The sequence below is a fragment of the Budorcas taxicolor genome, chromosome 2, assembly GCF_023091745.1.
Source record: "Budorcas taxicolor isolate Tak-1 chromosome 2, Takin1.1, whole genome shotgun sequence".
NCBI classification, from domain to species: Eukaryota; Metazoa; Chordata; class Mammalia; order Artiodactyla; family Bovidae; genus Budorcas; species Budorcas taxicolor.
In genome coordinates, this window is record NC_068911.1 from 23,257,008 (window position 1) to 23,270,539 (window position 13,532).

Here is a 13,532-nt window from a genome sequence, read left to right on the forward strand (position 1 = left end):
GTATTCTAGATTTTACCCAGGAATCAGCATTTGCTCACAGTCCCTCTTATGTACATCACATACTTAGACAAGTTCACTGACATATCCCTGACTCAAACTAATTCTCTCTTATACACTTCTAACTTTCATCCAAGTCTCCTAATGGGTCATACCTGTGGGAAGATATGACGATAGCTTTGCCACTATTACATATCCATGTAACTGTGTCCCACATTTGGCGCCTGGCTACTGGGTCCATGCCAGTAGATGGTTCATCCAGGAAAACAACTGAGGACTTTCCCATTAGGGCAATAGCAGTATTCAATTTACGTTTGTTTCCTCCACTTTATTGTCAAAGAAGGAGAGAGAAAGTGCAGGAGAAAGAAGAAATAAGGTTATCGTTAATTCAACAGAATTAGCTCATATATCCACAATGCTGTGTCTACACCAACTCATTTTCATTGAAATGACTTTTGGAGGGGTATGCTTTTTAGCATCATCAACAAATATTTTTGTTTTGAAGAGATAAATAACCATAGGGATACAGGAATGAATGTGTTCTTTTTGAAATGCAAAGGCTACAGATCATGTCTGCAAAAGGTTAACTTCATACAAATGTGATCTGCATCTGAACCCTGACGGGAAGTAAGGCTATGTCATCATCATTGCTTCTGTGTGACAGAGTTGTCAGGTTGAGTTTACAGGCATTCATTCTAAACAGCAGAAATACAGATGGGCAGTAGGCAGCTTAATAAATAAGCAGCATAATGTCTTACCTGTATGTGTGGACCAGCTTGTCAGCATGGGTTTCCATGTGCATTGAACACAAAAAGGTTTCAACATACATGCCAATGTCTGGCTCAGGAACACCCCGCAGCCTGGCGTACATGATCAGCACTTCCCGACCTGTCATGTGGTTCAGCATGGGGTCAGATTGAGGACAATAGCCAATTCTTGACCTAATCTGAATCAAGAGGGTAATTCATAAGCAATAAACCTAAGTTGATTATTCCATTGAACATACAGTAATATGGATGAGAGAGAAAACCTGAAGTTTCTAGTCCATGCCAGCAAGAAGATGTGATACTCATAGAGCTCTGAATAAGAATTATTTCTTTTTCAGTCTAAAGAAACTTTACACCTGGAACCCACTGTAGTAAAATGGAATACTAATATCCCTCACTGGAATTTTCAGTACATATCTATTGTGCACTGCAATGCACCCAAGATAACTCTTTGTTAGATGAAATTGCATATTCAAATATCACTAGGAAAGACCCATTCAATTAAATCTATTAAAATAATGTATAGAATTTCACTTCCAGTAGTAGCCAGTAACTTCTATTAAGCCAACTATCCCACAGATGAAAATTATCATATACTTTATATATATCTTCTATGGGCTTCCCTGGTGGCTCAGATGGTAAAGAATCTGGCTGCAATGTGGGAGATCCAGGTTCAGTCCCTGGATTTGGAAGATCCTATGGAGAAGGAAATGGTTACCCATTCCAGTGTTCTTGCCTGGAGAATTCCATGGACAAAGAAGCCTGGTGGGCTATTGTCCATGGGGTCACAAGGAGTCAGACATGACTGAGCGACTAACACATATCCTTACATATTGAGTTGGCAAAAATGTTCATTCAGGTATTTCCATACCATCTTACAGGAAAATCCAAACAAACTTTTTGACCAATTCAATATATATAAATACAATAATAAATAAGTTTAGCTATATTGAAATAAAAAGCTTCTGTACAACAGAGGAAACCACCAGTAAAATGAAAGGGCAACCTACCAAATGGAAGAAAATATTTGTGAATTATATACCTGATAAGGGGTTAATATCCAACATATAAAAGAACTCATACAACTCAACATCAAAAAGACAAACAATCTGATTTAAAAAATAGGCATAGGACCTGAATAGACATTTTTCCAAGGGAGATATACAGAAGGCCATCAGGTACCTGAAAAGGTTCTCAACATCATTAATCATTTGGGGAAATGCAAATTAAAACCACAATGAGCTTTCACCTCACACCTGTTAAAATGGCTATGATCCAAAAGATAAGAGATAACAAATGCTGGTGAGGATGTGGAGAAAAGGCAACTCTTGTGCACTGTTGGTGAAATGTAAATTAGTGTAGCCACTATTGAAAATAGCATGGAGATTAAAAATAGAAGTATCATATGATTCAGCAGTTCCACTTCTGGGTAGGAAAAAAATGAAGGAAGGAAATGAAAATCCTCCCTAACTCAAAAAGATATTTGCACCCCTACATTCAATGCAGCATTATTTACAATAGCCAAGACATAGAAACAACCTGTCGGTATATGAATGGATAAAGAAGGTGTGGTATATCTATACAATGGAATATTACTTTAGCCATAAAAGAATATTATTTTACTTTACTTCATTGAAGAATAAATCTTTGAACCTTTCTCAGAAATTATGATTGTTTCAGTTTTTTTTATTCTATTTCTTCTGAGGTCAGTTTTAATAATTTGTATGTAACTAGAAAATTAGTTTTATTAAAGATTTAAATTTTATTTGCATGAAGTTGAATCAAGTACTTTGTGTTTCTTATAATTTCTTTTCAATATATTTGTGTTCCCTCTCTTTTTTAATAAGTTCATCCATTTCTTTATTTTTACAGTTCTAGTTTTGACTTCTTAGTTGGTTGGCTCTATATTTTTATATATTAATTTAGGTACTTGTCTGCATTTATACTTTTATATGCTTTCCTTCCATTAATTTTTTTCTGAGACAGGTGTTTATAAGCTGTTTATTTTTATTCTTTTTAAAATTGAAATGCATATATATAAGATTGTTTTTTATTCAATTTTTTTAATTTTTATTTTTTATTCAATTGTAATCAGAGAATATATATTTTTATACTTGGAAATACCGTTTTTCAAATGTATGACATAAAAATATCCATACTCACAAATGAATTATTTTTGAGAGATATAGAATTTGATATGTATCAATCATTTTTACCATATTGACTATTGATTAAGTTGCTTATGTATTTTTTGTTTGTATTTATTTTCTACTGACATGGTCTGTCTTAGACTAAAAGAACAGAATTAAAACATTTCATATATTGGGTTGGCCAGAAAATTCCTTCTTTTTTAAAGTAAAAATAAAAGACATATTTTTCATTTTTACCAAGAACTTTATTGAACAATGTATTCACCAATTTGTTCCATTACCTTCTGCTATTTTTCAAGCAACTTCATAATTCCATCTTCCCAAAACTTTTTATTTTTTTGAGCAAAGAACATTTCCAGGTACCTTTTACAGTCTCCCAAGGAATTGAAATTTTTTCCATTAAGAGAATTTTGTAAAAACTGAAATAGATGAAAATGTGAAGGTGCAAAGTCTGGTGAATACCATGGGTGAATCAGAACTTCCCAGCCACACTGTAACCACTAGTTTTGACATGGTTATCAAAGAAACATGTGGTCTTGCATTATCCTGATGGAAGGTTATGCCTAATTCTGGATGCCTTTCATGGAGTTCTGCCTTTAGTTGGTCTAATTGGGGAAACTATTTTTTGGAATTAATCACTTGATTTTCCAAAAAGAGCTCATAATACTCCCTTCCAATCCCACCATATACACATCACCTTCTTTACATCAAGACCAGCCTTTGGTGAGTTTGGTGGTGGTTTATTTCACTTGCTTCAGATCTCTTCTATTCCACATTATTGTACAGTATCCACTTTTCATCATCTGTCACAATTTGTTTTAAAAGCAAAATGTCTTCATTACATTTTGGTAGAGAATCACGTGCAGAAATATGGTCTTTTTTTTTTTTGCTTAACTTACATGTAACCCAAACATCAAAGCAATTAATATAACCAAGCTGGTGGAAATGATTTTCAACACTTAATTTGGTTATTTTGAGTGTTTGGCTATATCCCCCATGGTACAACATTGATTGTTCTCAATTAATGTCTTGATTTGATCTTTGTCAACTTCAACTGACCTACCCGACTATGGACCATTGTCCATGAGAAATATTCAGTATGAAACTTTGCAAACCACTTAAAAAAAATTCTAGAAGGCTTTTATTATCTCTGCCCAGGGAGATAGATAGGACTTAATATTTTCTGTAAAGGAGAAGGTTCCCATTAAAATTGTTTTGTCACAGGAGGTAAAGATATCAGATTAGGTTTGGTGCAAAATTCTCTAGTTTTGCTAATTTACCAGGAGACATATATATATTTTTTTCATTTAAGATTTGTGCTGCAATCATGTTTCCCTGTTGCAACACAGTTTTTGTAATTTTCACAATTTTTCCTGGTTGTTTTTTCTCTCTCTAATCTTTATTTTTCTTTAATATACATATTTAATTGAAGTATAGTTGACTTACAATGCTTCAAGTAAACAGCAGGGTGATTCAGCCAGACATATACCCATTTATTATTTTCCAGATTTTCTCCATTATAGGCTATTACAAGATATTGACTATATTTCCCTGTGCTACACAGTAAATGTTTGTTGCTTGTTGCTTATCTATTTTTTAAATTAGAAATCTAACATTCTATTTATATTAAGTCAAACAAGTGAAGTCAAATGGCAAAATTTTTTAGTTAAAAATGGTAACTTTTCTATAATATATGTATATTATACATACTATTTATATATATGTAAAAAAAAGCTTTTATACTACACTTGGTAAAGGTTTGAGAAAGAACATTAAAGAAAAAGAAGAGATGAAGAAATTGGAAAACAAACTAAATGAAACAGAATATGAAATAGAAAATGTGAAACAAACTAGATAAAAGTAAAAGATCACCATATAGTCCAGCTGTTTTTAAATATGTCTACTAATTAGAAATATATCTGAAGATTTGGAGAAAAAATTTTGTATTTTTCAAAAAATTCCAAGATAATGTTGATATGCACTTGGATTTTAAGAAGTGATTATAGGTTTTTCTATTAAATCATAGTTTTGGTTTATATAAAATTCTATTTTTTAATTGATCAGTCATGATACAATGGTAAGTGAGTAATAGTTGCACAATCACAATAGTAAAAAGTGTTTATCAGTTTTCACAACCAACAGCCAGATGAAAAATAAAAGACAATTACAATCGCAAACCACAATGGGAACATGATTAACCTAACAATATAAAATAATTACATACATTTTTGGAGTGGTGTCAAGCAGTGATGTGGTAAGTGGAAACGCATACATGCACATGTTTTCATGCACACAGCCAGTCTATGTCTTTTGGTTGGTGCATCTAATCCATTTACATTTAAGGTAATTATCCATATGTATGACCCTATCAGTTTTCTTAATTGTTTTGGATTTATCATCTGTAGATCTTTTCCTTTTTTTGTTTTTTGCCTAGAGAAGTTCTTTTAGCACTGGTTGTAAAGCTGGTTTCAGTTCAGTTCAGTCCCTCAGTCATGTCTGACTCTTTGCAACCCCATGGACAGCAGCATGCCAGGCTTCCCTGTCCATCACCAACTCCCAGAGCTTGCTCAAACTTTTGTCCATCGAGTCAGTGATGCTATCCAACCATCTCATCCTCTGTTGTCCCCTTCTCCCCCTGCCTTCAATCTTTCTCAGTGTGGTGCCGAATTCTCTTAACTTTCACTTGTCTGGAAAGCTGGTGATTTCTCCATCAAATCTGTATGAGAGTCTTGCTGGGTAGAGTATTCTTGGTTGTTGGTTCTTCCCATTCATCAGTTTAAATATATCATGCCATTCCCCTTCTGGCTTGTAGAGTTTCTGTCAAGAAATTAGCTTGTAATCTGATGGGCATTCCCTTGTATGTTATTTGTCGTTTTTCCCTTGTTACTTTCAATATTTTATCTGTCCCTAATTTTTGTCAGTTTGATTACCATGTGTCTCGGTATGGTCCTCCTTGGATTTATCTTTCCTGGGATTCTCTGTGCTTCCTGGACTTGGTTGACTACTTCTTTTCCCATGTTAGTGAAGTTTTCAGCTATTATTATCTCTTCAAATATTTTCTCAGGTCCTTTCTCGCTCTCTTTTCCTTCTGGGACCTTTATAATGCCAATGTTGGTGCATTTAATGTTGTTCCAGAAGTCTCTTAGACTGTCTTCCTTCTTTTCACTTAAAAAAAAAATTCTGTTCTGCAGAATTGATTTCCACCAGTCTGTCCTCCAGGTCAATTGTCCATTCTTCTGCCTCAGTTATTGAGTTACTGATTCCTTTGAGTGTATTATTCATCTCTGTTCTTTAGTCCTTGTAGGTCTTTGGTAAACATTTCTTGCATCTTCTCCATTGTTTTCCTGCGATCTGGATCATCTTCAATACCGTTATTCTGAATATTTTCTGGAAGATTGCCTATCTTCTCTTCATTTATTTATTTTTCTTGGATTTTATCTTGTCCCTTCATCTGGGATATAGCTTTCTGCTTTTTCATCCAGATTAACTTTCTGTGATTTGGTTTTTGTTCTAACCTCTGTGGGATGATGGCTCTTCTGCTTCTTCTGTCTGCCCTCTGATGGAGGAGGCTAAGAGATTTGTGTAAGCTTCCTGATGGGAGGGACTGGCAGTGGTAAAAACTGGTCTTGCTCTGGTGAGCAGGGCCTTGGCCAGTGAAGCTTTAATTCCATTATCTGCTGATGGGTGGGGTTGTTATCCCTCCCTGGGATTCCCAGTCCCTTTGTCAAAGCCCCAGGATGGGAAGCCTGATGTAGGGTTCAGAAACTTCACAACAGTGGGAAAACTTCTTTTGTATTAATGTTCTCTGGTTTGTGGGTCATCCACCAAGTGGGTATGGGATTTGACTTTTATCGTGATTGTGCCCCTCCTACAAACCTGCTATGGCCTCTTCTTTGTCTTTGGATGTAGGGTATATTTTTTGGTGGGTTCCAGCATTCTCCTGAAGCTTCCCAGGTAGTGCTAGTGGTAAAGAATCCACCTGCCAATGCAGGAGACACGAGAGACTTGGGTGATTCTGGTTCAATCCCTGGGTCAGGAAGTTCACCTGGAGAAGGGAATGGGACCCCACTCCAGCATTTTTGTCTGTAAAGTCCCATGGACAGAAGTGTTTGGCAGGCTACAGTCCATGGGATCACAAAGAGTAGACACAACTGAGCATTGTACTATGCTGGACCCAGAACAGGTGAAATAACTCAATGTGTAACTCAATGAAACTATGAGCCATACCGTGCAAGGCCACTCAAGATGGAAAGGTCATGGTGGAGAGTTCTGACAAAATGTGGACAACTGGAGAAGGAATTGGCAAATCCCTTCAGTATTCTTGCCTTGAGAACCCCATGAACAGTGTGAAAAGGCAAAAAGATAGGACACGGAAAGATAAGCCCACAGATCAGTAGGTGTTCAATATGTTATTGGGGAAGAACTGAGAAATATTTCCAAAAAGAATGAAGAGGCTTTGAACCAAAGAGGAAACGATACCTAGCTTTAGATACGTCCGGTGGTAAAGGTAAATATGATGCTGTAAAGAACAGTATGGCATAGGAACCTGGAATAATTAGGTCCATGAATGAAAGTAAATTGGATGTAGTCAAACCAGAGATGGCAAGTGTGAACATTGACATTTTAGAAATCAGTGAACTAAAATGGATGGGAATGGGTGAATTTAATTCAGATGACCATTATATCTACTACTGTAGGCAAGACTCCCTTAGAAGAAATGGAGTAGCTCTTATAGTCAACAAAAGAGTCCAAAACAGTGTTTGGGTGCAATCTCAAAAAAGGACAGAATGATCTTGGTTCATTTCTAAGGCAAACCATTCAACATCACAGTAATCCAAGTCTATGTCCCACCACTAATGTCAAAGAAGTTGAAGCTGAACAGTTCTATGAAGACCTACAAAATCTTCTAGAACTAACAGCAAAAAGGTGTCCTTTTCATCATAGGGGACTGGAATGCAAAGATTGGAAGTCAGGAGACACCTGGAGTTAACAGGCAAGCTTGGCCTTGGAGTATGAAATAAAGCAGACCACAGGCTAATGAGTTTTGCCAAAAGAACAACCTCATCATAGCAAATACCCACTTACAACTACATAAGAGATGACTCTACACATGGATATCAGATGGCCAATACAAAAATCAGATTGATTATATTCTTTGCCGCTGACGATGGAGAAGTTTTCTATGGTCAGCCATAACAAGACTGGAAGCCGACTATGGTCTAAGATCATGAGCTCTTTATTGCAAAATTCAGGCTTACATTGAAGAAAGTAGGGAAAACCACTACGTCATTCAGGTATGACATAAATCAAATCTCTTATGATTACACTGTGGAAGTGACAAAAACATTCAAGGGATTAGATCTGATAAACAGAGTGCCTGAAGAACTATGGACGGAGGTTCATGATATTGTATAAGAGGTGGTAACCAAAACCATCTCTAAGAAAAAGAAATGCAAGAAGACACAATGGTTGTCTGAGGATGCCTTAGAAAAATCTGTGAAAAGAAGAGAAGCAAAAGGCAAAGGAGTAAAGGAAAGATATACGCATCTGAATGCGGAGTGCAAAAGAATAGCAAGGAGAGACAAGAAAGCCTTCTTATGTGAACAATGCAAAGAAATAAAGGAAAACAATAGAATGGGAAAGACTAGTGATCTCTTCAAGAAAATTAGAGATACTAAGGGAAAATTTCATGCAAAGATGGGCACAATAAAGGACAGAAACAGTAAGGAACTAACAGAAGCAGAAGAGATTAAGAAGAGGTGGCAAGAATACACAGAAGAACTATACAAAAAAGGTCTTAATGACCCAGATAACTATAATGGAGCTGGCATTTACCTATCACCAGACAATCTAGAGTGCAAAGTCAAGTGGGCCTTTGGAAGCATTATTAAGAACAAAGCTAGTGGAGGTGATGGGATTTCAGCTGAGCTACTTCAAATCTGAAAAGATGCTGCTGTGAAAGTGCTGCACTCAATATGCCAGCAAATTTGGAAAACTCAGCAGTCGCCACAGGACTGAAAAAGGTCAGTTTTCATTCTAATCCCAAAGAAGGGCAATGCCAAAGAATGTTCAAACTACCCCACAATTGCACTCATCTCACAAGCTAGCAAGGTGATGCTCAAAATCCTTCAAGCTTGGTTCAGCAGTAGGTGAACCAAGAACTTCCAGATGTACAAGCTGTATACAGAAAAGGCAGAGGAACCAGAGATAAAATTGCCAACATCCATTGGATATTAGAAAATGCAAGAGAGTTCTGGAAAAACATCTACATCTGCTTCATTGACTATGCTAAAGCCTTTGACTATGGATCACAACAAGCTGTGGTAAATTTTTAAAGAGATGGGAATACCAGACCACCTTACCTGCCTCCTGAAAAACCTGTATGCAGGTCAAGAGGTAACAGTGAGAAGTGGACATGGAATAGCAGTCTGGTTCAAAACTGGGAAAAGAATATGTCAAGGCTGTATATTGTCTCTGTGCTTATTTAACTTTTATGAAGAGTACATCATGCAAAATGCCAGGCTGGATGAATCACAAGCTGGAATCAAGGTTGTTGGGAGAAATATGAATAATCTTAGACATGCAGATGATACCACCCTAATGGCAAAAAGTGAAGAGGCACTAAAGAACCTCTTGATGAAGGTGAAAGAGGAGCTTGAAAAAGCTGGCTTGAAACTCAACATTAAAAACCTAGGATCATGGCATCTGGTCATATCACTTCAAGTCAAATAGATGGGGAAAAAGTGCAAACAGTGACAGACTTTATTTTTTCTTGAGCTCCAAATCACTGCAAGCATGACTGCAGCCATGAAATTAAAAGACGCTTGCTCTTTGGAAGAAAAACTATGACAAAGTTAGAATATTAAAAAGCAGAGACATCACTTTTCTGACAAAGGTCCATGTAGTGAAAGCTATGGTTTTTCCAGTAGTCATGTAATGATGGTAAGAGTTGGACCATAAAGAAGGCTAAATGCCAAATGACTGATACTTTTGAACTGTGGTGTTGGAGAAGACTCCTGAGAGTCTCTTGGACAACAAGGACATCAAACCAGTCGATCCTAAAGGAAATCAACCCTGAATATTCATTGGTGAGATTGATGCTTCAGGTGAAGCTCAAATACTTTGACCACGTGATACAAAGAGCTGACTCATTGGAAAAGACCCTGATGCTGGGAAAGACTGAGGGAAGGAGGAGAAGCTGGTGACAGAGGATGAGATGTTTGGATGGCATCACCAGTTGAATGGACGTGAGTTTCAGCAAACTCCAGGAGATAGTGAAGGACAGGGAAGTCTGGTATACTGCAGTCCATGGGGTGGCAAAAAGTCAGACACGACTGAGTGGCTGAACAACAACAAAGCATTCTCCTGTCTATGGTTGTTCAACAGCTAGTTGTAATTTTAGTGCTCTGGCAGGGGAAGATGAGTGCACTTCCTTTCACTCTGCCATACTGAACCAGAAGTTCTGACACATTTGATCAATCATAGCACTTCATACACTGCACAAATCTTTTCTTGCATTTCAGTAGTGTTTTTACTTTTCTTGAAATAACAAAGAAAATTATGCTAAAAATATTCCTTTTTTCTTCCTTCTTCAATATTAAAGTAGCTATACAAAAATTCACCAATTTTGAAAAGTTTTTGTTTTTTTAAAATGCACTGAGAAGGAAAAGAAATAAAAGGAATCCAGATTGGAAAAGAAGTGAAACTTTCACTGTTTGCAGATGACATGATCCTCTACATGGAAAATCCTAAAGACACCACCAAAAAATTACTAGAGCTGATCAATGAATATAGAGAAGGAAATGGCAACCCACTCCAGTATTCTTGACTGGAGAGTCCCATGGATGGAGGAGCATGGAGGGCTGCAGTCCATGGGGTCACACAGAGTCAGACATGACTGAAGTGACTAAGTAGTAGCAGCAGCAATCAATGAATATAGTAAACTTTCAGGATATAAAATTAATACACAGAAATCCCTTGCATTCTATACACTAACAATGAGAAAACAGAAAGAGAAATTAAGGAAAAAAAAATCCCATTCACTATTGCAATGAAAAGAATAAAATTCTTAGGAATAAATTTACCTAAAGAGACAAAAGATCTATCTATCTATCTATCTATCTATCTATCTATCTATCTATCTAAAACTATAAAACACTGGTGAGAGAAATCAAAGATGATACAAGTAGATGGAGAAATATACCATGTTCCTGGATTGGAAGAATCAAGATAGTGAAAATGGCTATACTACCCAAAGCAATCAATAGATTCAACGCAATCCCTATCAGGCCACCAAAGGTATTTTTCACAGAACTAGAACAAATAATTTCAAAATTCATATGGAAACACAAAATCCTCGAATAGCCAAAGCAATCTTAAGAAAGACTAATGGAACTGGAGGAATCAACCTGCCTGACTTCAGACTATACTACAAAGCTACAGTCATCAACACAGTAGGGTACTGACACAAAGACAGAAATATAGATCAGTGGAAAAAAATAGAAAGCCTAGTGATAAGCCCACACACCTATGGACACCTTATCTTTTACAAAAGAGGCAAAAATATACAGTGGAGGAAAGACAATCTCTTTAACAATTGGTGCTGAGAAAACTGGTCAACCTGTAAAAGAATGAAACTAGAATACTTTCTAACACTATACACAAAAATAAACTCAAAATGGATTAAAGATCTACATGTAAGACCAGAAATTATAAAACTCTTAGAGGAAAACATAGGCAGAACACTCTCTGACATAAATCACAGCAAGATCCTTTATGACCCACCTGCCAGAGTAATGGAAATAAAAATAAACAAATGGGACCTAATTAAACTTAAAAGCTTTTACACAACGAAGGAAACTATAAGCAAGGTGAAAAGGCAGCCTTCAGAATGGGAGAAAATAATAGCAAATGAAGCAACTGACAAAGAATTCATCTCCAAAATACAAGCAACTCATGCAGCTCAATACCAGAAAAATAAACGACTCAATCCAAAAATGGGCCAAAAAATTCAAACAGACATTTCTCCAAAGAAGACATACAGATGGCTAACAAACACATGAAAAGATGTTCAACATCACTCATTATCAGAGAAATGCAAATCAAAACCACAATGAGGTACCATCTCAGGCCAATCAGAATGGCTGCTATCACAAAATCTACAAACAATAAATGCTGGAGAGGGTGTGGAGAAAAGGGAACCCTCTTACACTGTTGGTGGAAATGCAAACTAGCACAGCTGCTATGCAGAACAGTGTGGAGATTCCTTAAAAAACCAGAGATAGAAGTGCCATATGATCCAGCAATCCAACTGCTGGGCATACACACCTAGGAAACTAGAATTGAAAGAGTCACATGTACCCCAAAGTTCACTGCAGCACTGTTTCCAATACCTAGGATATGGAAGCAACCTAGATGTCCATTGGCAGACAAATGGATGAGGAAGTTGTGGTACATATACATAATGGAATATTACTCAGCTATAAAAAAGAACACATTTGAGTCAGTTCTAATAAAGTGGATGAAACTGGAGCCTATTATACAGAGTGAAGTAAGCCAGAAAGAGAAACACCAATACAGTGTATTAATGCATATATATGGAATTTAGAAAGATGGTGATGCTGACCCTATATGCAAGACAGCAAAAGAGACACAGATGTTAAGAACAGACCTTTGGACTCTGTGGGAGAAGGCGAGGGTGGGACAATATGAGAGAATAGCACTGAAACATGTATATTACCATATGTAAAATTGATGACCAGTGAAAATTCAATGCGTGAGGCAGGGGACCCAAAGCTGGTGCTCTGGGACAACCCAGAGGGATGGGATGAGAGAGGAGGTCAGGATGGAGGGACACATATACACCCATGGCTGATTCATGTCGATGTATGGCGAAAACCACCACAATATTGTAAAGAAATTAGCCTCCAATTAAAATAAATGAATTTTAAAAAATAAAAAATAAAATGCACACTGATATGATAGCTGTCACAGTACAATCTAATAGAAGCATTTTGAATGAAGTTAAAGACAACTAAGCACTACTAGAGCCATCTTACTAGCCCAGTGAACCTTTTGACCCATCCAATATTACTTGTTTTTCTTTTCAGATCTCCTATATTTTCTGCCTTAGGGAGGTTGTTTCTGTGTCATTTGGTGCAAAAACTATTTGTAACTTTTTCATTTCCCTTATAAATGTTACCTCTTGGCATTAGTGCCCCTCTTGTCATGTTTGATGCTTTTAGGCTAGCATTCCAACTTGTTTTATAATAAGGCTGATTCTCCTTTTATTTTTTTCCTAATATTGATAAAGGCTTATGTTGTCAAGGCTATGGTTTTTCCAGTGGTCATGTATGGATGTGAGAGTTGGACTGTGAAGAAAGCTGAGTGCCGAAAAATTGATGCTTTTGAACTGTGGTGTTGGAGAAGAGTCTTGAGAGTCCCTTGGACTGCAAGGAGATCCAACCAGTCCATTCCAAAGGAGATCAGCCCTGGGTGTTCATCGGAAAGACTGATGCTAAAGCTGAAACTCAAATACTTTGGCCACCTCATGTGAAGAGTTGACTCATTGGAAAAGACCTTGATGCTGGGAGGGATTGAGGGCAGGAGGAGAAGGGGA

The 13,532-nt window shown here is 36.8% G+C and overlaps 1 protein-coding gene across 1 annotated transcript in view; it reads right to left on the reverse strand.

The window, feature by feature from the left end:
- LOC128060028 (phospholipid-transporting ATPase ABCA3-like) overlaps positions 1–13,532 on the reverse strand; it is a 252,491-nt gene that overhangs the window by 35,195 nt on the left and 203,764 nt on the right. Inside the window, exons 26-27 of the mRNA XM_052652237.1 lie at positions 756–943; positions 153–323 (exon numbers count right to left, since the gene is read on the reverse strand). Coding sequence (XP_052508197.1) covers positions 153–323; positions 756–943 — 359 coding nt within the window. The remainder of the gene's footprint in view (positions 1–152; positions 324–755; positions 944–13,532) is intronic.